Source organism: Rissa tridactyla, chromosome 8 (genome assembly GCF_028500815.1).
Source record: "Rissa tridactyla isolate bRisTri1 chromosome 8, bRisTri1.patW.cur.20221130, whole genome shotgun sequence".
In the NCBI taxonomy this organism is placed as follows: domain Eukaryota; kingdom Metazoa; phylum Chordata; class Aves; order Charadriiformes; family Laridae; genus Rissa; species Rissa tridactyla.
The window spans coordinates 2772085-2797414 of NC_071473.1; the positions used below are offsets into that span (position 1 = coordinate 2772085).

At 50.0% G+C, this 25330-nt stretch overlaps 1 protein-coding gene across 4 annotated transcripts in view; it reads right to left on the minus strand.

The window, feature by feature from the left end:
- Positions 1-7297: 7297 nt before the first annotated feature.
- MAD1L1 (mitotic arrest deficient 1 like 1) overlaps positions 7298-25330 on the minus strand; it is a 369255-nt gene continuing 351222 nt past the window's right edge. For 3 of the 4 annotated variants that reach the window (XM_054212045.1, XM_054212046.1, XM_054212044.1), the window contains exon 18: positions 7298-8373. In XM_054212045.1, coding sequence (XP_054068020.1) covers positions 8215-8373 — 159 coding nt within the window. In that variant the 3' untranslated portion in view covers positions 7298-8214. The remainder of the gene's footprint in view (positions 8374-25330) is intronic. The other variant, XR_008468072.1, reaches the window with a different exon arrangement.

A 25330-nucleotide genomic window follows, 5' to 3' on the forward strand; every position in this document is an offset into this window, starting at 1 on the left:
GCTTTCCCACTGTCAGTCTCCGCCTTGCTAGGATGCAAGGGGTTAAACTGTTCTTCCTATGCAAATTAGGCTTAATTAATCCTTTTCATCAGTTGCAAATATACCTTCTGAACCCTATTAAAAACATGAATATGCAAATTCAGACCTTTTTTAATACTCATTTTCAAGGACTTGGAGTCAGGCTTGATTATTCGATTCCCGTTAACAGCCTGTAAAACCTGGTGCAAAATTTAATTTCCATTTTAAGTTACCAAAAAAAAAAAAAAGAATCTGTTGGTAATTAAGCTAATTACAGTGTTACACTAAAGAGGAGACAAACAAGGAGGACAAGATCATTCATTACATTTAACACCGGTTACAGGACCTGGGGACTGCGCAAGGCCAGAGTTAACCGTGAAGCCAGGAAACGGCAGTGACGGAAACGGGGAGCGTGTGGGGAGGCTGCGGCTTTTGGGGGGCCTGGTGCCTTCCTCACCTTGGGAACATCTCTGCTTCAGCCCCATGAGCCACCTTCCTCCTCCTCCTCAGGAGAGGAGTGAGGAAGAGGAGGCGTAGCCAGGCTGGACGGCGTCGCAGGCATCGTGGGGGCTCTGCACAGGGCAGGAACGAGCTTGGGGCTGGGGTTTCAGGGCAAGCTGTAGGACCACCTTATCTGCAAGTGTGACGGGGGCTGAGAATCCCATACAGGTGGGACTTCCATCCTCCCTGAGCACTTTCACTGCATTAAAAATACATGTATGGGGTGCAGAGGGGCGATGAGCTGAACTGGCAGCACGTGGGAGGAGACAGGTCCCGCAGACGGGGACCGCACGCAGGAGCTGTGGTCCCCTCCTAGCCAGAGAAGGGCAGTGACCTCCCAAAAGCTGACGCCTCCCTTTGCAGAAGCAGAACCCTCGGGCAAGACCCATGACAAGGGTCACCCACAACCCACTGCTCCACACCCATGCTGGGGGGGCAGACAGGATGTGACCCCCTCTCTAGCTCATGACGATGGCCAGCATGCGCTGGGAGATGCCAACCAAACCACCCAAACCTCCCTCGGGGTCACCCATCAGGGCTGGGCAGTCGGTGCTGGTGGCTCCCAACTTGCCCATCAACCTTCCTGCGCTTCCCAGCTCTGCCTGTGTGTAATTAAATAAAAAGTGCTGCTATAGACTGTTAATTATGGTTTACCACCACAGTGATCCCTTAAAATCAGTCATTAGCGTGCCTAGGATCTATTCTGCACTTGGTGTTTTCTCATGAGTTAGCGAAGTTAACGAGTGATTTGTCAGAGCCATACTCCTCACCTTGGGGCTGGCAGCTCAGGAGCGGCAGCAACGCCATGGTGGGCTCCCGCTGCCTCTGTACGGGGCGAGGAATCCCCCGACCTGGCTGGAAACACACGGGTGATGCTCTGCCTGCACAAGGCAAAGACTCGAGCACTGACGTGAGGTGCTACCCACAGATAACGCAAAGACATCCGCCATCAGCCAGATGGATCCACCCAAGAGACTGGTGTTATCTAGGGGAGCTTTTCTCCTCCTCCTCGTCTCAGCGCGGCTGCTGGGATGAGCGGCTCCGTTCCCTGTGGGTTTGGTTCGTTCCCTGCCATCGCCTCCTCTCCGAGGTTGCTCCTTCCCCTCCCAGGACTCACAACGAGAGGAGCTGTCACTTCAGAGCATGCCACTCAAGGGTGGCTCTGCCGCGTAACAGTGGGATCCGAGCGGGAGCTGATCACGTACATCCCCAAGGGCTGGAGCGTGACTCCCAAAACAAGTTGTGGAAAGACACGTGTGTGCGGACGAGCAGGGAGAGCCGCAGCGGGGAGAAGGGGTGAAAGAGGGACAGTGCGGTTTGCCATCATCCCGTTATGTATAAGGCTGGTCTCCCTCATGCACTCCACGGTCAATGGGGAGTGGGAGGCACCTCCAAAGTGAAGAACCTCGCTGAGGTTCATGCTCTTAATTTCTCTTGAGGGAGACTGCTATGGGAACAGCCTGGCAGATGAACAAGCCGCCATCACCAGCAAAGCGGAGTGCCTGCAATCGTGTGGCACAAATGCTACCCAGGAGATGCTCGTGGAGAGAGGAAAGGTTCATCTGCCAAACTTCAGAGCCTTCCACCTGCCCGGAGAACACTGTCCATCACGTGGATACCAGAACTTTCCGATCACCTGATACAAGGAGTGCGATGACAGAGGTGACAAGGGAAATGCTCTCGCCAAGCCCTGTGCCTCACGTGTCCTCCTCCATGTGTATCCTCCTGCCCTTTGACCCGTCTGGTGCATCTTGTTCACTGTATCGTATTTTGGGGGGAGTCAGGGATGCAGAATTCTCTTCTCAGTCCCTACAGGCAACCAACTTGCTCCCCGAACCATGAGATTTGATTGCCCTTATTATTTTAGCTTGCGTAGCAACGAGTCTTGTTAATGGTCATAAAATTATCTAGTCCTTATTTAAATCCAACAACCGTCTGTGTTTCAATGACCTCCTGATGGTCTCTGGCTTTGTTCCAGGCTGAGGAGGCACCAGGGGGACCAGGGAGGAAAAAGAGGCAGTGGGAGGATTAAAGAAAAACAACCAAAAACACAACAAGCAACAGCCAACAAAGAGAATTCAAAGTAAAACAGGGAATATTAAAGAGAGCTCAATCAGTCTGCTGGAGTTCAAAAAAACACAACCTGTCACAAAGAGAAGGAAGCGGCATCAGGTAAAATTAGCAACACTAATAAACTCATCAGCACTGGAGCCCGGGCCAGGAAACAGCACAGGGAAGACGAAGGGGCCGGGAGATGCTTGGTCCCATGTTGGGGAAGCAGGAGAGAGAACCCACACAACCTGGTGGGACGTGCTTTGGTGGAGGAACGTGGTTTGGATGAAGACCAAAGACCTGGGCTGCTCCCAGCCCCTCCAGCACCAAGGAGCTGCCTTTGTGCTCCCTACCTTACGCAGCAGCGTTTTCTTTACAGTGTATTTTCCTTCTGTTTTGTCCCTTGTATTTGCTTTGAGGGAAAATGTGCACACAAGGAAGGCTGGAGACCCAGCCACCATGGGTGGAAGGAGCAGGAGCTCCCGCTGGGACGGCTGCCCGGGGCCGGGGCCCACAACGGTCCCTCAGAGAAGGCTTTGGCCAGCGATTTCTACATAGAACACTTCTGACGCAAAAATCTCCTATTTCCTTTGGATGCCAGACTGCTCCGCTGTCCTCTCAAATAATATCTACGAGCCCCTGGAGTTCCAAAAAATTGTACAATAATAATCCCCCCAAAAAGAGAAGCAAGAAAGCGAAAAACCCCCAGCAGCAGAGAACTGTTCTAATGTAACCAAGCTCCAACACAGATTCCCATCAATTTTGCAGCAAACCTGAGTCATGAAATTAAAAGTAGCATCAGCATATTTCCTATTAGCTAGGGTTCCTTTTTCGGAACAGATCATACATTCCTACCCTATTTTTCTAGACACTTGTGTCAATGCGATATCATCAGATGCCGTTCAGTCGCTCCTCTTAGCCTGAAAAAAGCTTTCCTGCTGGGAAGGATGGGATTTTAATATTTAAAAAAGACTTGGTGAAAAAGCTTTGCTGATTTTTTATTTATTTATTGATTTAATATCCCTCCCCTGATCAGAGTGGGCGCGTTTTGTAGCTTTTAAATATCATGCAACTTTCAGCATCGCTGCTATTAAATCCGAATCTGCTGTCACAGCAGGCAGCGCGAATGCGATTCACACCAGCGCGGAGAGCCTGTTCTGTCCTCCCCAGCTACTACGCTTGCCTCGTCAAGAACACGCCGTCGTTAGCTACGGTCACCTGGCATCTGACACCGTCATCGTTTTCCCAGCGTCTTCGCAGAGCTAAAAGCTATAACAGAACCAAACCTGGCCCTGGCTGTGTCATCTCCCGCACCGACAGCGCTGGCTGCCGGGGTCGGCATTACCTTGGTGATGTCCTAGGAAGGCTCTGCCTCTCTCCCCCGAGGCTCCCTGTGACACGTCCGCCCAGCAGCACAACTCACACCATTCCCAGCTGTCTCTCAGCCCGCGGCTGGGGTCGGGAAATGGAAGGGGCTGGTGCTGCTCCGTGTTTCCTCGGCGTGTTGGAGCGAGCGGAGGGGAGTGAGGGAGAACCAACAGCAACACCGACGCCGCAGCTGTGGGATGCTGTGTCCAAGACCCACCGGTCATGAGCCCTGATGGGACGCTGCTGCCCACCTGGGCTCCCCGTAGGGCTGCATTTGGGGTTACATCATAGAATCATAGAATGGTTTGGGTTGGAAGGGACCTTAAAGCCCACCCAGTGCCACCCCCTGCCCTGGGCAGGGACACCTCCCACCAGCCCAGGTTGCTCCAAGCCCCGTCCAACCTGGCCTTGAACCCCTCCAGGGATGGGGCAGCCACAGCTTCTCTGGGCAACCTGGGCCAGGGGCTCACCACCCTCACAGCAAAGAATTTCTTCCTCAGATCTCCTCTAAATCTCCCCTCTTTCAGTGTAAAAACGCTCCCCCTTGTCCTATTGCTCCCCTCCCTGCTCCAGAGTCCCTCCCCAGCTTTCCTGGAGTCCCTTTAGGGACTGGAAGGGGCTCTAAGGTCTCCCTGGAGCCTTCTCTTCTCCAGGCTGAACCCCCCCAGCTCTCTCAGCCTGTCCTCACAGCAGAGGGGTCCATACTCCAACCCTCTCTGCACCCCCCTGACCCAGCAGCAGTGGGAGGAGGTATTTGGGGATGCTCATCCCGCTCCATCACAGCTCTCCTGCCCACCCAGAGCTCAGGGCTGCCTGGACAGGGGCCACATCAGCCACCCCTGACAACTAACCCCACTGCGCTGGGAGAGGCAGGAGAAGAGAAAAACCCTGGGGGCTTGTGGAAGGGGACAAGGCAACAGCCTCTGTGCGACACCGCTGCACCCGGGAGGGCTGTGATGGGTGCCTTGAGACTGGCTTTTGCTCCACGCTGCAGGGAAGGGGAGAGGAGGGGGCCTGCAGCTCCACCGCAGCTTCATGCGCTCCCCCTCTTCTCCTTCCCTTCCTCCTATAGTGTTACACGGAGATGATCCATTAACACCTAAGAGTCCCAAGTTTCTCACGGATAATCCCAAACAATCCTTTCTCAGGCATCCCACGCTTCCAGCACAACTCTCAGGCTCACACAAACACCACGCAACGATGCCAAAAGAGCCAGGAGACACAAAGCCGGAGCAAAAGGCTGCGGGTTCAGAGGCGCGACCTTAGGAGAGGCAGGAACTTTGCGATACCTGCCTTAGCCAAGAGCTCTGCTGCTTTCGAGGGCCATATGGCAGCGCTTGGCAGCTCTCTGCCCCTGTTCGGTGTTTATATATGCACGCCGACGAAAAGGGTTCATCAGTAGAGGAGCGGGGGCTCGCAAGCAGTTTGAGCGAAGGGAAGCTTCGGGCAGCACTGCAAACAAGCCAGTGCTCCGACACACACAGTCCCCCAGCTGTGCATCCATAAATCATATTTTACAGCTTACAGCACATAAACCCAGCGAGCGTGCACGGAGACCCAGCGAGCATACGCGCACTTGTTAACACTCCCGTCTCTCCCCTCCAACCAACTGCAAATCTATTACTCGTCTCCTCACATTTTCTAAAAGGATTTTCCACCAAGGGGGCTGGAGCTTTGCAAGGGACAAGCCGAAGCCAGACGGGACTTGTGTCCCCACCACCTGGGGTGGCTGAAACCTGCTGTACCATCGGTGGCAACCAGGGTCTGTGCTTGCACTGCCCCGGGGGGCTGCGGGGGGTGTTGAACACGGTGGCAGGGCCCCGTGATGGGCTGCCGAGACCCACGTGCTCGGCATGGAAGGAGCAATCACTGAAGTTCAAAGAAATCAACGAAATTCGGTGTCGCAGTTACTCCTCGCAGCTCCGTCACGGCTGAGAGGAGCAGCATAATGACGGCAGTGGAGACACGAGCTGCTGTGGTGGCAGGGTACAGCCGTGTATTTGGCGCTTCACCCTGAATTCGGTGTTGGAGCTAGAAACTAGGAAGTCTCAGCTCCCCTTCCCCTTGCCCAACCGCAAGCCAGTGTCCCACAGGTGGCTCAGGTGGCTTTCCAATGGTCACGCTTCCATGTGAATGCTCCCAGGCCTTCATCAGCGAGCCTTAGGGCTCCCAAAAGCCCCGGTTCTGCCTAGTGCCCAAGGCTGCGTGCTGTGCAACAGCGTCACGCCACGAGCGGGGCAGGGATGCTGCTGGCCGAAGCAGGACAGTTACCCCGGCAGCTTCCCAAGCCACGAGCAGGGCCAGGCGCTGCACCACGCCGGCGTGTCCAGCCAAGCACCCATCCTCACCACACTCCGCTCCCAGACGTGCTGCCGTATTAAACTTAGTTGAACAAATCAGTCTTGCTGGGAGAAGGGGGTGCAGAGCGGTAACTCATCCGTCTCTCCTCCCCACCAAAGGCACCTCGGAAGACTACTGTGTTCTCTGCCCCAGCTTTTATCCTTTCACTCTTGGGAGGCAACTTTCCAACGGGCAGAACGTGTTTTCCCTTGTCACACTCCAGCATCGCTTCTCGCCTCACCCGTGTTTTGCTAAGATAGAGGGTTTATTGTAAACTTATTAATTACTTCATTTCTCCTGCGAGGAGCCAGGAGAAAAATTTTCAGAGGCAGCCAGGATCCGCTATTGTGTTGGCGGAGGAGCCGAATGCGGCTGACGTCACGATTCATTTTCCCCATGACTGAGGAAGGCGACTCTCGGTGCCACGTCGCGCATATGAATCAGGCAGCGTTCCCCTGGCACAGCTTGCCAGGCAATTCATCTTCCACCAGCACTTCTTCAAGCAGAAGAGAAAACGCCGAACTTTTGCTATTGCACTTCCTGCAAACCTGGCGGAGGGGAGGGCTGGGGAGATGGGGGCTGCAGCCTCCCCAGGGCACATGCTTGTCCCTCCGCTTCTGGCCAGTTGGGTCTACAGCGGCTATTTTCCGTGTTTGTACGCGCATCGGTAGGTCCCAGGGAGACTCCAGCATGCATGGCCAACCCTGCAGCCACTGTGAGCATCTAAGGCATCTTTCTAGCCTGCTTACTGCTACCTTCTCTCCAAGCTCAGGAAGTATGTTCCTGCTGATATCAAAAAGAAATCAATATACACAGAAGTTCCTAACAAACTAATCCAGTTTACAGCACGAATGAGACTCGCCTGGAAAAACTGAGATAATGATGTCCCCCCTTCTCAAAGCAGTACCAGCCCCAGACCATCGATGGGCGATTCGTTATCATGCTTCACAGGTGGAAAAGCAGAGGGGGAGCACAGCGTATAGCCCAAATAAAGGAGTCACACATCCAGTTTGGGAAGTGACACTTTATTCTTACGATAGAAGAGCTATATCCATTGTACCACTAAATGTCAGGCTTCAGGGGGTGCTCCATCCTCCACAGAGAGAGACCCCCAGCAAGGTGAGCAGGTCCCCACGGCCCGGTGGCAGGCGGCATGCGAAAGCCAGCAGCGGTGAGCACACTCCAAAGAGCTCCCTCCCATCTCCTGCAATCCTGACATAACCAAGAGCCCGAGAATCTCGGTGAGGAACAAAAAGCACGCCAGTGCCATCTGCGCACACCACACAACGTAGATGTGTCAGAGGGTCTTCAAATGGCCATTTATGCTTCTGCTTGTCTGCTGCGTGATGGCAGACTCAGGTAACTGGGTATCTTGAAAATAATTTCGACCCTGTTGAGTGATGAGCTGTTCTCAAGAGCAAAGAACCTGCCACTCACGACTGATCCTTCCCCAGGTCCCTATCCTCAGGGACCAAGCCCTTGGCTCCCATTAGGAGAGGACAACCAGGGAGCGGGAGGCACTGACTCGTCTTTCTGCTGGGACCCAGTTTTGGGGGATCCTTTTGGGAAAAGCTGCGAACGGTGATGCCATGCATCCTCACACTGGCAGTTCCCACCATATTTCCAGGGAGATGCTGAGACAGCCTGGGCAGTGATGAACACATTTCCCAGTTCAAAGGCAGGAATTAGGTCTTGGCAGAGGAGGGCCCTGGGGTGGCGCCAGACTTGGCCTCCCACAGGAGGGAAATGATGATTTTCAGAGAAATCAGTGCAGTTTGGGAATCAGCATGAAAGAAGGGGGAAGAAGGAGTTCCCTGCAAAACAGAAGCAACCCAATGCCACAAATTAAGGGTGGAAGGGGAGAATTTGTCCTCACTACCTCAAATGTCCTGCCTAGGAGTGCTCCACACCCGGCTGGTGGCTGGCGGTGGGACGCTAAGCAATGGTCTGGCGGCTGAAGAGGTCGAGCGTGAGGGCGCTGAGGAAGGCCGGGATGCTGTCCTGGCGAAGCAGGTGGAGTTCGATGAGCTCACGGATGGTTCGCGAGAACTCGGTTTCCAGAAGCTGCATTTTTCCGCCAGAGGAGCTGGAGGCCTGAGGGAAAAGAAGAACAAGCCCGTTAATACAGCAGGGTTTTAATTCGCCTCCTGCCACCCAGGGGAGAGCCAGCGGCATCGCCCTGAAGCCTCCTTTGGCACGGATCCACCTGTAACCAAGACACGTTGTCTGCTGCGGCGCAGGAGCTCGGCGCAGGGTGAGATTGGGTTGTTATTGAGTCGTGCCTTTCCAACGTCCCCGTGCAGGACCCCTGGGTGAGCCTCCCCCGGTGACAAATGGGGCGGTGGGAGACGAAAGGTTTGAGTCTCCGTCTCTAGAGACATCCCAACCCGCCTGGACGCGTTCCTGTGCCACCTGCTCTGGGTGGCCCTGCCCTGGCAGGGGGTTGGACTGGGTGATCTCCAGAGGGCCCTTCCAGCCCCCGCCATTCTGTGATTCTGTGATCTCCTGGAAAGGGGCTGCACAGGGGCCAGGCTGTGCCGCTGGCGCAGAACCGGGGTGCCCACGTCGGGGTCACCATCACCACCCAGGTCTTGGGTGGCAGGAGCTATGTACAAGGGCTTTCTCTCCATGAAAACACTTATCCCTGAAGTCATTCCGCTTCTGTAGGAGGAAGCAGACCTGTTCCTAATTAACACGACGCCTTCCCAACGAGCTGCTGATCCACCTCGCATCCCTAAAGTGTTTCTGGATGTTTAAATCAGCCCAGCAGCGCATAGCCGAAAGCTCCAGAGGAATTATTCCAGAGATGCTCTCACGAAAATAAGGAAACTCAACATGTGGGAAGACATTACAAATCTCCTGTAACATATAAAACAAGCAAAAAAAAGCTAAATGCAAGAGAAATAAGGAATGCTTGAAGCCTCTCCTGCCCCCGGAGGCACAAGAGCTGCTTGTTTATTAATAAACAGCAAAAACTTCACAGTGCAAATGCTAATTTTTTCCCCTGCCATTTTCCTCTTCAAAATGCTCCCGTTCCTAATTGCTCTGCAGCTCCGGTCCCCCTCGGAGCCGAGGCGGGGCAGCGCGGGCCGTGCCGGGCAAAGCCGGCATCCCCCGGGCACGCAGGAACGGGGCTGACCCCCAGCCCCATCAAAGGATGCCGAGAGCCGGAGGGGAGGATTGGCACAGGAAGGGAAAACGTGGCTTTACCTGCTAGGAGAGAAGGGAAGAGATAACTGCCGAGAGCCCCGGGGAACCTGCTTGTTTCCGATTTGGTGTTCTCAGGAGCCGGGACACATTTGATTATGAACTTTTCATGTATGTGTCACTTTGGATTGCGAAGAGCACAAGGTACCGAGGATGCCCCCATCACCCCTGAGCCAGGCAGGGAATCTAAACAAGGTTTCTGAGCGAAAAAGTAAATTAGCTTTTGTTTAAATCCCCTCCACTTCATCTGGGCTGTTTTTCAGCAACTCCAAAGGATGTTCAGTGCTTTAATCCGCGGCTTACTGGAGCTGCCCGCCTCGTTTTCTGCGCATCCGATCCACCACTGCGTGAGATGAGAGAGGCTGAGGAGGAAGAGGGCAGCGACGGCAGGTGAAGGAGCCAGCTGGAGGCACAGGGAGGGACGTTCATCCGCAATCCAGGGAAAGCCAGAGGCACAACGTGAGGCTGTGGCACGGCCGGGAGGTAGTGGAGGGGCCGGGTGCTGGGAGAGCAGCACAGGGTCAGTTTTGCAAATCCCCCCCGGATTCGGCTGATGGGAAACGCCGGTTTGGGAGGAAGGTCTGAGTATTATGAACACATCGCTTGTGTCTCCAAACTCAGCGCTGAACTGGATGCATCTAAAATGGGAATTCAAGCTCTGTATGAAATACACACTGCCTCCTTCGCAGATTTAAAACACTCTTTGGGCACAGAATTAATTTTCTAAGAATTTACAAGTAAATCCATTAATTGGTTTACTAGTTTAATTAATTAAAGCAAGTTTCTTAAGAAATTTAGCATCCAGTGCCAGACCATTTGCTTGTGTTTTATGATCTCGGAAATGGAGTAACATAAATGTTTTAAATTTCCCCTCTACTTTGAGCTCACTGGCGTCGCGGGCGAAGGCTACATTTGAATAATTTCTTTTTTATGAGATTAATGGTAATTTCTCTCTACTGTTCTTCATAACCGAAGTTTCCTCCTTCAGCAGGGGCAGAAGAATAACACTGAGAGAAAGTTATGTGAACACATACATGCTTTTGAAGACTGATATTTCCCGTTGAGTTCAACGGGGACGGTGGTTGTCGGATGGTCAAGGGAGGCACCATCCTCCCCTCCGTGGCCTCTGTCTCCCCAGGAACTCCAAGAAATCTAAAATACTCAAAAAGCTTCCAAACCCCAGACATCTCACCCAGGTTTCTTATGATCTCTTCTGTAACAGGAACAAGGCAGGAAGGCAGCCATTCGGAAAAAAGGCAATTCTTCCTCTGCCGGGAGATGTTTACATGCTAACTTTGAGGATGGATGCACTTGCAGTTCACTTCACCCAATCTCCCACTGCTTTTAAAAAAATTCAGTTACTTTTTTTTTTTTGTCTCTGGGAGTGTTTTAAAATTGCTATCATTGTTACCTTTCTTATTATTTGTTTTTATTGCTATGTTTTCTTCACCCATCTGTTAATAACAGTATAGCCTGAGATATATAGAGAGATTTGTTGCTTTGAGTTCAACAGCAGGAATACCTTTGCGGCATGTGCTTTACAAATAAAGTGATTATATGGAATTGTGGCAATACGTTCCCATTAATTCACAGGATTTCTTTTCAAACGCCGGTCCGCACCCTGCCTGGTGCACCCGTCGAGCCGCAGGCAGAGAGGGAAGCGCCAGGTGGGAGCGGGAGTGAGCAGGGGACCAGGACAAGGCAGGGGGATGCGGGAGCACTGAGGGGGGGACACTGGGCGGGATGCTCTGCTGAAGGAACGCCGCAGGCTCTGGTTGTTTCACACCGGTTTGGATCGATGCAGAGCATACTTGTGACTCTAGCTCTAAAAATCAGATTTACGAAAGATACGAAGCTGAAATTTCCAGTGGTTCAAAGCTGTAAGGGCGCTCGAGTCCTCCTCCTTGCAGTTCACAGCTAGGATGCCCTCCACTAATTTTTAATCAAATTTTTAAATTAAAAAAAAAAGCCTCAGCCCTCAAAGGAAAACTCTTGGACACCACCGCTGCTAACAAGAACTTGCAGATGACAGCACACGCCAGCTATTCACATGACGTGTAATGCAGTCGCCATTCACCCCAGTGATGTATCCCTGGAAATTCAAGGTTTAGACAAAGGCAAAAGCCACCCAGGCCCATCTAGGTAGGAAACGCCCAGCTGAGGAACCTAAACAACCATCACCAATCCACAGGGACAGTCCCTGAGTGGGGACGGCACAGGAGCGTATTCAAACCCGGCCCTACCTGCTCGATGCCCAACACCATTGACACATCTTACTCTGAGCGACATCGCTCTAGTGTCTTGCTGATTTTGAAGTGTGAAAGGAAAAACATCAAGATTCAGAGTCAAACCAAACAGACGGGGTTGAAGGAAAAGCCGAGCCTGAGAGTACCCCCATCCGCCCTGCAGCCAATGCGTAGAGGAGTCAGTGGAAGAGGAGACTTTGGGGACCACCGTCACACTCCACTCCCCCTTTCCCCACGGCCGAGTGCAGCGCTTCGCTCCAGATGCAAATATTCCCCCAGCTGCCCTCAGCAGGGAGCAGCCCGGGATGCTGAAGCAAAGTACTAGGAGAATATCATCTCACAGGTACTCTTTACAGAGACCTATATTGGTTTCTTCTAATTCATGGAAAAAAAATCTGCCTGGCTCACTAAACTACGGAGATTCAGGTCTATGTTATGTTTTATTCAGACCTCAAATACTTGCAAAAGGAAAGATTCCAGCTTTCGCTAAGCTCCGTTGCTGGTTCAGTCTGATTTAAGGCCTATCGGGACCTTTTCTAGAAAAGCAATGGAAATCAATCTTTGCCCCACGTTACGGCCCGCTCGGGTCTGCTGGTGGGGGGATGCGACTCCTGCCATAGATTTGCAGGGTGACACCCTGTTTTTCTCCTCGCAGGCTGTGCTATCCCCAATCAGCAATCAGATCAGCGGGCAGATTTCACTGTACCATAAAACACAAGAAGAAGACAGGTCTATTTACCACACGGAGACGTAAACTTGCAGTAGCTGCTCCTGGATCTGCTCAGAGAGAGGAGCCGTTAGTACAATTGTTTTTCCATGAGAATCAAGATCAGCTGCCGCCTGCCAGAAGGAAACATCGTAAATCTTCCTCTTAACCCTGGAAATTGGTAAATTATTCAAGCTTTAGAGTTTAGATATACATATAAAAGTCTCTCAAATAACCACCAGCGTGGTAAAGAAGCGAGTTCTCTCCAACAGGGACCATCTCAGCGAGGAGCAGATGATGCAGAAGATGTGTAGGAGCAATAAGCACTCCCAAACGTCCCTGCTGGAGGATGGACCTGCAGCTGGCCAGACCGGGCCGGTAATGCTGCAACATACGGACCATAAAGGAGGCTCTCTCAACTGTTGTCACTCCAACGTAACATATACAGGGCTTCTGACGGCACTGATTCTGCTGATGGCTCTTTGCCCCATGCTGCTGTTGCACAGGAATGCTCCCTGAAAGCCAAGTCCCAGCATCGACTTCTCTCCTTGTTCCACCAGCTGAGAGGTAGCTGGGTCAAAAGTGCGACAGTGTCTCCTTCGGTCATTTACAAGCTGACATATGGCTCAGGAGTGCACTCTGAACTAGACACACCAATTTTTTAGTTTCTTGTATGCCCTTCTTCTCTTCTCTCTGAGATATTTTGGTAGCTAAAAATGATGGATTCCCTAACTCTGGCTCCAAAAGTGCCATCAGCTATAAAATGGCATGCAATGTGATGTTCATCACGCAAAGGATGCCGCTTGAAAAATAGTGGTTAAGCATAAGACCCCATGTCTTGTAGGTCTTCAGACTCTGGAATAAGACAGAAAAGGGGGCGGTTGCATGCCCCAAGGAGAAGGCTGACATGGGGATGTGGTATCATGAAAAAACATGGGGTAGAAATGCAGAAAAAGGGAGAAAGGGACTTCAGCATTCAATACAACTTGAGATTTCAGCATAAAGTGGGGATATTCTACCCCTGATTTCCACACCGAGAAAGCACAACTGCCTTTGGGGATGCCATCCACACAGGACATGCGTTCCTGCACCTTCAAACACCGCCCCCAAGTGATGGAGGTGGAGTTTCCAAACGGTTTTGGGCGAGCTGACAACGGTGATGAGGGAGCTTTGTGCCAGGCGCAGCAGGCAAGAGAGCTGTGTCTCAGCTTGGGAATCCTGATTCAAACACCTCAGCGTGAGGAAGGGTGAAGCCTAGGGCTTCGGCAGGGCTGCCAGAGTGGCTTTCCACCCCTTGGCACAGTCACGAGCCTTCGTTTTGCAGATGCCGCTCGGCCATGCTCTATGGTAGACGGTACTTTTCAAGGCTAAGATGTATTAGGGGTCAAAATGAGCAAGTGAATCATTGCCCCGTGACATTTACCCAGCACATGTATCGTGGAGGCTCTATCTCATCTGCGATGCTCCTTCCATAACTCACTGTCTGTGCCACGTCCCTACGCACAACTGCTCTGAACACACATGGCAAACAGCCCCGTGCGTGCCGAGGGAAGGGGCAACACAGCTCCACATCTGTGACTCCATGCAGAGCTCCTCCCTGCTCCATTCAGGTCCACAGGCCTCTGCTGTTGTGGACCATGCCGTGGCCATGCTCTCCTCTCCCTGCCCCAGTTCTTACTGCCGTTTCCCACGTCCTTGTGGCGCTCCCCACCCCACCTCGAAGGCTACTCTGACATGGGTTAGGCACATCTCCCCACCAGATCAACCCCTTTGGCAATCTGCCTTCATCATCCGAATCCCTCAGACCTCCTCTTCCCCCAACACCTTCCCCCATCAGCAGAAGCCCTCAGGGTCGGCCGCGCTGTCTGATCACCTCCTGAAACCTCTGCAGTGCTACCACCGTCTGCACCCCAGACCCTCTGCCGCCAAACGCCTTGGGCACACTGGTGGCCCTGACGGCCCCTCACCTCCCTCCAACACTTTCCCTGTGGTACCCATCCCCTACCTCGGCACCCATTAACACACATAAACCCTGTCACAGCCCAACAAACCTACTCGAAAATATCTTTTAAGAAGCTGCTCTGACCTTTAAACGAGAAAATCCTTCTGTTTCTGCCTCTCGCTTTGGACGCTGAGATTTTTCTAAATGTCAAAGGCCGCCTTGTCCACGTGCGGCACCCACTGCCCGGCTCTGCAGAGCTGAGAGATCACCACTATCGCCACTGCGGGTCACTCCAGACTGGACACACTCACACGGGGCAGCCCACCACGCACAGAGCCAGCCAAAAAACTGGGCTGCCCAGCAAATCCCCACAGAAAGCGTGTGTGTGTGTGTGTGTGTGCGTGCGTGCGCACGTGTGGAAACTGCCTGCTGAAGTTATAACAACCCAAATGTGAGGTTTGGAGATCTAATTGCTCAAACTTGGCTCTCTCGGGTGATGATATCATTATCAAAATCCCCCAATTGAGTTACGCCTCACCAATCAATCTCTCCTAAGCATCATGCGCTGCTCAAATACCAGGTCCCCAGGTAGCCACTAAATCACTTTAATTAGAGGCTGTTCATTTAAAATTAGAGAAATATTAAAAAAACAAAAAAACAAATTGTACCACAAGATGTGCTTACGGCTGGAAATATTTATGAGGTTATTTAGCAAACTGTTTACTGGTTTTCTTCTTCTTTTTTTCACGGCAATGGGCAGGTTTCAGCTGGCCTGACACGACGCCTGCCCAAGGTAGCTCTGGCAGAATGTGCAGCTCTTCATCAATCTTCATCAAACTCACCTACCTCTCACAAATGACCATTCCTTGTCTGCAGCAAAGTTTTTCCCCCTTTAATATCCTCTTTGTAACCCAAAAGAGGAAGACTACTTCTTTATAATAATTGCTTCTCGCCAAGCCCTCTGACCTCCGTGTTGCCAACTTGCTATATAAAGTGAATTTATGAGGCAGAGAGAGACGGATGCCTGTAAAGGGCCTTCCAGGAAATGTAATGAAAAAGCTGCTTTTAGCTGCTGAGCAAAGAAAAGCAAGCGCTTGGCAATGCCAAGGAGAAAATTGAAAGCTGGGGTGGGATGAGTGAGAAACAGCCCTGCGCGCACTGAGATTTATAGCAAACATTTCCTTTCTCTTTCTTATTATTCAACATTGAGATGAACCACAGCCCCACAATGTCTTCCGCACAAGAGGTCAGCTCGTACGCTTCCATCTTCATCAGAAAGACGACGCACACGAGCGGCAGAAGCGATGGGGTCCTGGACGCTGCACCAGCTCAGCAGCGGAGACACACGGAGCGGGGCATGTTGCTCAGCAGTGAGTTTCTCCCTACAGCTACATGTTTTGATCTATGTGAGCTCTCCTGCACCCGATGTAAAAAGATGAAAAACGTTAAAAAAGAGCAGGGACGTGCGCTGAAGCACCCGCACCCCTCTCGATGGGGAAAAAGCGGCCGGTGTTAATCCTGGGGGACGGCGCTCTGCGCAGCGGAGGGCAAGTCAGCATCTTCTCTCAAAAGGTTTCTCCCACAGGTTAATGCCCTTTAGACTGTCAAATGTGATGCCATAAAAATAAGATCAAAGGCGTTAAAATAAGGGAAGCATATTTTTTGATTCATACTATTACTATTTTATATCTGAATATTCCTATAGAGCTTTTCATCCTGGAAGACAGGCCTTTGAACTGCTGTGATTTCACCTATCACTGAGGAGCAACCCCCGGGGTAAAATGTGACAGCTATTATCAGGGTGCATTAATGTTACTCAACAGTTCAGGACAGACAGAGACAAATATATCCAATTTAAATCATAGGTTTGAAGAACTACTGCTCAGTGTAGATTAATACCCATGCATTTTCCAGGAGTGCTTTGAGAGTTTTAAAGGACAAGTATTGAAACTAAAATTCCCTGTCTCATCTGTAGGACGCATTCAGCCTCCCACCATTATGCTGTAAAACTGAACATGAGTATTGTCAGAGGGGGAAGAGGGTAACATAAATGATTCACCCGGAGCATTGACTTTTGCATTCGCAGATTCCAATGGGGATCTCCAGAGCAACTATCAAGGAGACTCACCCTGCGGAGATTTGTTGAGGTGACACCTATAAATGGTTCAGCTGAATACAAGATTGGTAAGACTAAATCACGGCAGACTATTCACATCACTGAGAAAGGAAAATTGCATGGGATGTCCACTCTAAACTAATACTGGCAGCTGGCTGTAAGTCAGAGCCTGAGATCCTAAATTATAACTTTTTAACAGGCCTCAGGACTGCTAAATAATGTTCACCGCCAAATATGATTATAAGCATCAACCATGAAGGAGTGTAGATGAGAGCAAGGCAGAGGGTTCACAGAATTTTTCCAACTCCATCCTATAAAAATCCAAACTATGAAATTACGCCTTTAAAGCCAATACCTCGTTAAAAGGCGCAGGATCTTTACGAATCAGTGTCTTCCCTTGACATACCGGGAAGCCGCACTGATCCCCCAGCCCCAGGTATCTCTGACCTACAACGAAGCCCTTCAGAAAAAGCAGCCAAACGCACGTTATCCCAGCTGCCGTCAGGACCACGCGCTGCGGAGCCGGACCGCGCCAGCACCCAGGCTGCAGCTTTCCAACCATCTGCGAGGTGACCGTATTGGACTGGTCAAGCTGCAGAGTGAGTAGCTAACAAGCATTAACAACATCCAGCCCATGTGTTCTGCCTAGTAAAATGCCAGCCCATCTGTCTGTAACATTAGCGACTCCATAGAAGCCATATGCAGGAGAGACATAAATTAGGGAGAGAAAAATCTCCCGTTACTTTCTCTGAAATGACTCTGCAGTTGTTGCCTGCAATGCTCGGGACTGGGTGTTATCTAAGTTCTGTTTTCCCAGCCAAATCCCGGCCTCACGTAGCTCTCCAGCCCTGCCATCCAGAGGCAGTTCCTGGTCCATGCCTGGCCCCGATGAATGTGGCAGCTTGGCACAAAGGGAAAAGTAGGTGCAACTCAAACCAGGTCCCAAACCAGTCTCCCAGGAGAGCCAGAGCAGACAGACAACTTGAGGGAGACACCAGGGACTGGCAAATGAAGCCAGCGCACAAGAATCCCTCATTCAGCCATGGAACTCATCTCATTAATCAGCCAAGTTGCTTATCACGTTCCTCTCCATCTCCCTTGCTGGGAGGAGAGCTGGAAGCAATGGAGGAGCAGAGAACCAACAACATGGACTTTCTGGAACATGAGAAGGAAGCACCTATAGCAGAAATGCAAAAAAAATCATCTGTGTGGGCTTTAATTAAGATGGCCTGGTTCCCAAAGCGGGGAGATACTCCACTTGTGAACTGCAGCTGCAAGCAGGAGGTCTGCAAGAGAACATGAGCAGCTAAGTTTGCAAAACCCTACACTGACGAGAGATGGCTGGAACCATGGTGAATTTTGATGGCAACTTTTTGCAAGCTGCCACGTTGCCAGGGAGATAGGCATCCGCTCCCCAGAGCGAACCACCGTTCACCAACAGGCAGAACTTGCTGGAGCCTTCACCGCTCACTGAGTCACACCAGGCATGCGCCGTTCCTCTGCTTCTGCATCCCGCCTCTGCCAGGGGCCTCTCGTTTCCCATCTCCAGATTAGAGAAAATAAGCAGCAAAACCCAAGACTCCCCCCTGCTGAAGTGCCCGCACATCACATGGGGCGCAAATAGGTCATACAGACTTCAGGACTCCCCAGCTGCCAACTGGGAAACAACCCCCTCGTTTGGGAGCCGGGCATCTAGTTTCGCAAGAGCTGGAGGCTGAGTGCGCGCTGGAACGGTTAAACGAGCAGATTACAGACGCCTGCGAGGCACGTCTCACTGGAGCGACTGCTACTCTGCCATACAGCAGACACCAGCCTGTGATTAATACGTTTATCCTTCTCATCTTTCTGGTATCCTTCTGGAAGTCTGGTCATGAGCAGGGCGGACGGAAGGCTCAAGAACTGAACAAGAAGATCCTGTGACCAGTAATGGCTCAAGAGACCATCAGTGGTATACTTAACGACAAGCAGGCAATTAGACCTTAGATAGGAGGCTGAAGGATGGGACGGTATATGGAGCATGCCCGTTCCCGGCTCATTGAGTTTGCAAGGCTTGTGGGGGAAGGAGGAACAGATGGACCTGATGGCAGATTACAGCTGAAATTCTCACCATGTTTATTCATTACCCTCTTCTAGCTCTTGTTTGTCATAGTCTGGCACCCCGGGCTAAAATGCAGGTTTAAGCCTTCCATCAAGGAAATTGGTGGCACCTATTAGTCACCTCTGTGCAGAGCCAGTGCCCTGCGTTACCGTCAGTGCTCCGGAGACCGAAGCCACCGCTCAACGAGCAGCAAGAAGAACTAGTCAATAATTGCCTCTTCCTACGGGACTGTGTGACTTGCTTATACTTATGATCTGCCAAAGTGGAATTTAAGTGTTGGCTTTGGAAATAACATTAGTTGCTGTTGCAACATCAATAGCCAAATTTCACAATCTTAGTGTGAGTTGCGGAAGGCACTTTTATTGCTCTTGCTTTTTTGCTGGCTCACACTTTCTTCGTTTTTCTTCATTTGAAATCGCTGTCATCAGCACGACTGTCAACAGGACTAAAGTGAGCATGAGTTGTCACTACCCAGAAAGTCAAAGAAGAAAGGAAAGTTGATTTTGAACATGCAAAACGTTTTTCTTGTGTCTTCAAGAATCAGTTTTAACCATTAAAGGCACACAAACCCCCTCTGGGGAAGCACATTTCTCAGACTACATCTATAGCCACAAATCAAGATTAATACTTGGGGAGAAGGTGTCCTTATTTAAAAAATTTCACCATTTCTTTCTCAATTTCAAAACTTTCGAGTGCATGGAGCTGGTGGTTACCAGTAGCTGTATTTGTGGAGTTACTCAACCAGACTGGTAGTCCACGGGCAGGAAAAACCGAAGACCAAGAGAGTAAGAAAACCAGTCACCTGGCCGGCGCAGGTTGTGCCCGCTTTCAAGAAATGGGCTTTTAATGGGAAACCCAGTGTGAAACAGAGTCCCAGGACTCCTCTACTCCCCTCTCCTCGAGCAGATCTGGTCTCACCGTAAGAAGGAAGCCCACAGCTGAAGAGACAGAGGTTGCAGCTAAGGAGTGAATAAATAGGAAGATTTCATTATTCAGTGAAAAACCAAAAGAAATTCCACTGTATCCCTCGAGGGGACACTCAGACCTTTGGGCTACGACGCATTTGCTGAAAGCTTCTGCTGTTGCCGCCTGTGCTGTCATTTGGCACTAACCTCCTGAAGAACATGGCAAGACAGCGCTGCTGGTTCTCATGTCTGGATGAACATGCTCCTCTCCCCGTAGGGAAAAGGAGAAGGTTTTCTATTTAGCGAATGCACCATGTTCGAGAAACCTCCGAGGAATCTGCCTGGGGCACCGGCCCTCCCCATCTGACACACATCTGACTGGTTGTCTCTTCCTGCTGGTGTTCTCCCACTGATGTGCTGCCATCCGCCAGTCAGCTCCTCTCGCTGGAGGTGCGGGGCGGGGGGGGAGATTTATGCAGACACCATGTATGCAATTATGAAAACAGAAGACAAGACACCCGGATATCACACAAACTGATGCATTTTTGCTGGCAGGCTTTTTGCATGATCCAGTAACAGCTGTCATGCTCCAGCCTCTCTCATCTGAGCTCCGCTACCACTTCAGCATCCTTCCCCGTCCTTTACGAGGGCTTTCTTCCCTTCCCGTGTGCCGCCTGCTCCAGACGCCACAGCAACGCAGGCAGCAGCATGGGATGCAAAGGGAAGACGGCATGATTGGTTTTCATAGCAGCATTAAAATGTAATGTTCACTTCTTTAGGCAAGATGCCACTAATTAGCAACGACCTCGAGGCAACCAAGCTGCTCAACCAGCAATCTCTCCCACTCTCGAGCTCTTTAAAATTTGCCCTTTTCCTGTGCCAAGCCTTTCGGCAATCTTCCCTAAAGCCCGATAGCCGTCTGCAGACATACACGTATGTCGTGCAGCGTCTTCTGGAGAAAGGTGGGGAGTTGGTATGGAGCTTGGGCTTCATGTCGTCTCCAACCACATCCCCCGCTCTGCATAATGCTAAGGAAAGGAAAGGACCTGCCTCCAAGTTTCCCTGCCGGATTAGCTCCTGTCGTGAACTCTGCAGCCTGGGAGCCCGTTACTCCCCACATCCTCCTGCTTTCCATCACTCCATGCTTATGTTTGCTTTCGTAAATAGATTTAACCTTTCTAAAATTAACAGCAGAAGAGAACTTCTTTTGGCAGAAAACCAGCTTTGGAAAGATGGAGGAATATAACATTTTCCAAACATTTGAAAACCACAGACTAAAGATAGCGTTAGTCTCTCCAGTGCATGCTGTTTTTGCTCATTATTCCAAATGTTAATACATTAATAGATCCTCTCCTGATTAACGGCTGCACTAGGCTCTCTTTCTAGGAACACATATGGTTCCTTCTTGCCACAATATTGGAATAGAGAGCCAAAATATTTAAACAGTGACACTAATAAAAGATTTTATCCCCCCCACCCCGATGTAAATAACTAAGGCTGGAGCCAACCCTTAGCTCTAAATGCTTCTTATCGTTCAAAAAGTTCTTAATCAAATCTGAACATGCTGGCTGAAGCCCATTTGAAATAAACGGGGTGTCTGTGGGTGCGACACTGCTGCAATAAAGCCACCGTCCCTGGAGGATGCTCTGCATCCGGCTGAAAGGAGCACGCACTAGTTGGGCATGTAATGAAACATGATAATTAAAGCGTGTGCCTGCACGGGCTGGTCCTTCCCACAGGGCTAGAGGAGATCCAGGATGCCGCATGCAAGGAGCAGGAACAGTTTTCTTCCCCCCCACCTACAAGGTCCAAGTATTGCCCTGAATTAAGATAATTTTGAGGGGGGAGGGTGTGACTCCAAACACTTCTCTGCCAGCTGTCCGCAGTCGGCAGCATTCATCCCACCTGCTGAAGGACACGGGACTCACCCAGCACACAGCCCAGAAAGTACGGGGAAAAATTCTGGTAGAGGATACCGGGCTTGTCTTGAGTCGTAGGTCAATTCCCAACGCGGAATTGCCTAAAAGAGCTGTTCCTCCTTCATTTTTTCCTCATGCTATGCCATTACCTTTCCTCTCTGCCATAGGTCCTGTACAAATCCTACCTGTCTAACACCATCAGCTGCCACAATCAACAGCAGTTTCCACTTTGCTGCTTGTCACCCAGCTGATCAGGCCTGTTACTGGCAGAGAGCGACACAACCCTACCATCAGCAAACTCCTGAAATTTAAAAAACCTTTTTACATTTCAAGGAGCGAGACCTGCAAGGGGACGGGCTCCAGGTTTGTACTCCAGAAAACATTTATCACTACAGAACTGAAACATGGTGTGAAAATAAAAGCTCTCGAAACCTGCTTTCACACGTTCCCTGGCGCGCCCAGAGGTGTTCCTTCTATGATACACCTAACAATGCTCTTGAGAATTGTTTTCACAAGCTAAAAATACAAACAAAACAGCAACAGAGTCAAGAAGTACTTCTTCAAATGCCTCAAATCTAGGCTATTTGTGCTCTAAACACATTGTAGAAACAGCATTAATATATATTTAGATGTTACAGAAGGCCACAGGAAAAGACCTCAGCAAAGAATGAGTGCCATAATACAGAGCATGTCTCAACTAGGGTGGCAGGTTTCTTTTAGATCACTGACCATTGTCCTGCTCAAACAGCCTGTATTTTACAATTCAAGTTACATTTATTTGTGTATATATAAATGTACATGAGATATTTGTATTCTTTCTTCTGCAAAAAACACACAGAAAGCAGAAGACACAGATGAGAAAACAAGCGGATGAGCTTCCTTGGAGGGTTCATAGACAAAGATGTTTAAACGAAGTAATTTAAAACCAGAAAGAATCTCACAAACAAAGCGCTTCTAAGTGTCACGTTCACTTGCTTGTTTTCGACTTCATTTGAAAAAAAGCCTCAGAGGGAACCAAAGCACTTTAGCTGCCACTCCCTCATTCCTGACATCATCTGGAGAACTTCACCAACCTCTTTCCCTACCAGTTACACACCAAACTTTCCAGAACAAGTAAGTCTACAGCAATGAGGAGAATTAAAAACATTAGCTAGTCATTGCTCGTCACACCTCCGAAGGGCAGGGAAGCACTAGCGTTACCTGAGATTGAGAGACAAGAAGAAATGGGCCTCCTATGTCTGCAAGGCAACACAGAACCATGCAAAGGGCTCGGTGCTCAAGTCCCATTTGCCTCCTTTGCCGTAGAACCCAGAGCTTTCTCAACCCATGGGGCTGGATGGGAACGTGCGAGATGTGGGATTTTGCAATAAATCAATCATAAACCCCACGTAAGGGTGTAGCAAGGGGATGCCCACAATAAAGCCTGTGGGGATGCAGAGCCGGCAGCTCCAGCCCAACAACCACCCATTCATCCGAATGACTGCTCCATTCACGATGAGCCGCCCCGTCCTTCCCACAACAGGACCCTGCAAATAACTTTATTTAACCAGGAAAACAGATTTGTGTTGTTTCTAAAGGCAAATGAATCTAGCTCTGGCTGCAGAGGGCTGAGCTGTGTTTTCTCCGTGCCAACAAAAGCATCGGGATTGCGGAGGAGACTAAAGAGACTGCGTTTGCCTTCACTCTCCCATGGATCGTATCTCAGCCAAAAAAAGGGCTCACGCAGCACAACAGATCGGGCTGCAACTGTAAAGAAGTTCAACACTTTTGAGGCTGTTTCTCTCAAGTTCTCGGTGAATTATTTTGAATTTAGTTAAAGGCTTCCCACAGTTTACTGGTCTGCAGCGAGAGCGGGGCATCTCGGGGAGGGGCTGGTGAAGCACCGCATTTCTCAGGCTGATCAGGGAAGATGCTACTCATTCTCATTTTGTCACTTTTCAGCGTATACGTGGTCCCACCTGTGGCCGAGTTCTGCCCAAAGATGCGAATACGAGTGGTTTTGTGCTGGAGGTTCCTGCCTGTGTGCTCCAGACAGAAGGTGAATGGGGAAAGAGGTCCCCAAAGAAGCGACAGAGGCGGATGTAATGAGGCGGATTTATTCTTAAGTCGCTAGGCAGGGATGCACAATTCTTTACTTTTTAGTGCCTGGTTATTTAACCTTAATGCTCCACTGATGTTATTTCTTGTGTGGAATTTTATATACGTGTCTATGGACGAATTTGCAATATATAAATAGCGTAGATCAGAGGTGACCTTTACATTTGTGCATGTGGAGATTCATACAGCATGAGGGCTAGCTAGGAGGCTGAAGTCATTAAGATATGTTCTCATCTAAAGTTTCTTATGAATTATTTGTAAGCTATTTTCTCACTTTTTTTTGTTATAATACTCCCACATACTCACCAACCAGTAAAAATAGCTTACCAGTGAATACATGTTTCGGAAGTCTGTTTGCCTATTTTTCTTTTGTGCAGCAGCTGCTGTTGCCATGCTGTCGTTGCTATGTTTTCCTTTTGCTTTCTTTTTCTTACGAAGGGGAAAAAAATAAATCTATTCCCTAAACACGCTAGACTCAGTTCATGGAACAAAATACCTGAGGTATTGCCTAGAGGAATATAACAACCCAGCTGGAAGAGCATAGCTTACGCGTAGAAGAAAGTCCTCTTAACACTAATATACACCTTCTTATCTGAAAGAGTTAATGAAACTACAAATACTATTTAGATAGACTTTCAAAAAGCTTCAGGCAAAGGTCATTAAAAAGGAGTATTAATGTTTCCTAGAAACTGGGCAGTGAAAGGTAAAACTGCATGCTGAACTATAAGTTGATAAGGAGGCAGGGGAAAAAAAGATCTAAAAGAATAGATCTGGCCAAGACCCATCTGGAAGATAAAACGATGAAGGTGCTCGATAAGCTTGTCAAAACAGTCCTTTAAGCTTGACAGCTGAAATTTGTCTCTGTGGGATGGCCCCGAGAAATGCACGCGCTCTTTCTGGAGGCCACAGGTCCAAGGTGCAAAATTTGACTCTGGGCTGTGGGCCCGAGGTTGCCACCTTCTGCCTCTGGTCCCTGTATGAGGAGCAGTAGGAGTTTGCTGAACTGGGGTTGAGGCTCAGCAATTAAGCTCTGGAAAGACGTTGCTTGGGGTTGCCCATCCCTCCTTTGCCTCCCGCTCCAGAGGAACTTGGATGATCCTTCCAGCCTTGGTCTCCTGCCAACTTCCACGGAGGTCCGGGAAGGAGAGTGGCAACACGATGACAAGAATCAATAGTCTCAGCCCAACAATTGATGACTTAGAAGACAGAAAAAACTACAAGATGGCAAAATGACTTAGGTGGGTCAGGAGTGTGGAGAACTGTGAGGGACCAGCAGGACCTGTGAAATTTGGGTCAATGGACAATGCTACGGCAGAAGAAATTCAACACAGACAAGTGCAGTGTAGTTCCTGTTGTTCTGCCAATTTAAAGGACTCTTAACACGTTCATGGGTTTGGAAATGATGTAACCTCTCAGAATAAAAAGCCAAGTGCCACTGTGGCCAGCTTAAAGACAACTTCTCAGTGTACAGTGTCACTCAAAACAGCAAGTAAGATGTCAAAATATATGCCTTTGAAAAAAAAAGAAAAAGCTAGTAGTACCATGTCATGTTTTTTATACAAGTTGAGAGCATGTCCTCTTCTCCTGGGCAGTCAGTCAGCCTTGGTGAATTCAGTACAACACGAGGGCAAAAGATAAATTAGGTTTCCCTTGTTTGAGGCATGTGCTATGTAACCTGCCTCTTTCCTCTGAAGAAGATTTCCATCAGTGACTGCATCGCTGGGTCACCGGGAGAGACATTAAAGGCTGGAACAATTTACTGCAGAATTAAGAAGGGCAACAGTAAAACAGAGATGGTCAATGCGGTGAATGCTG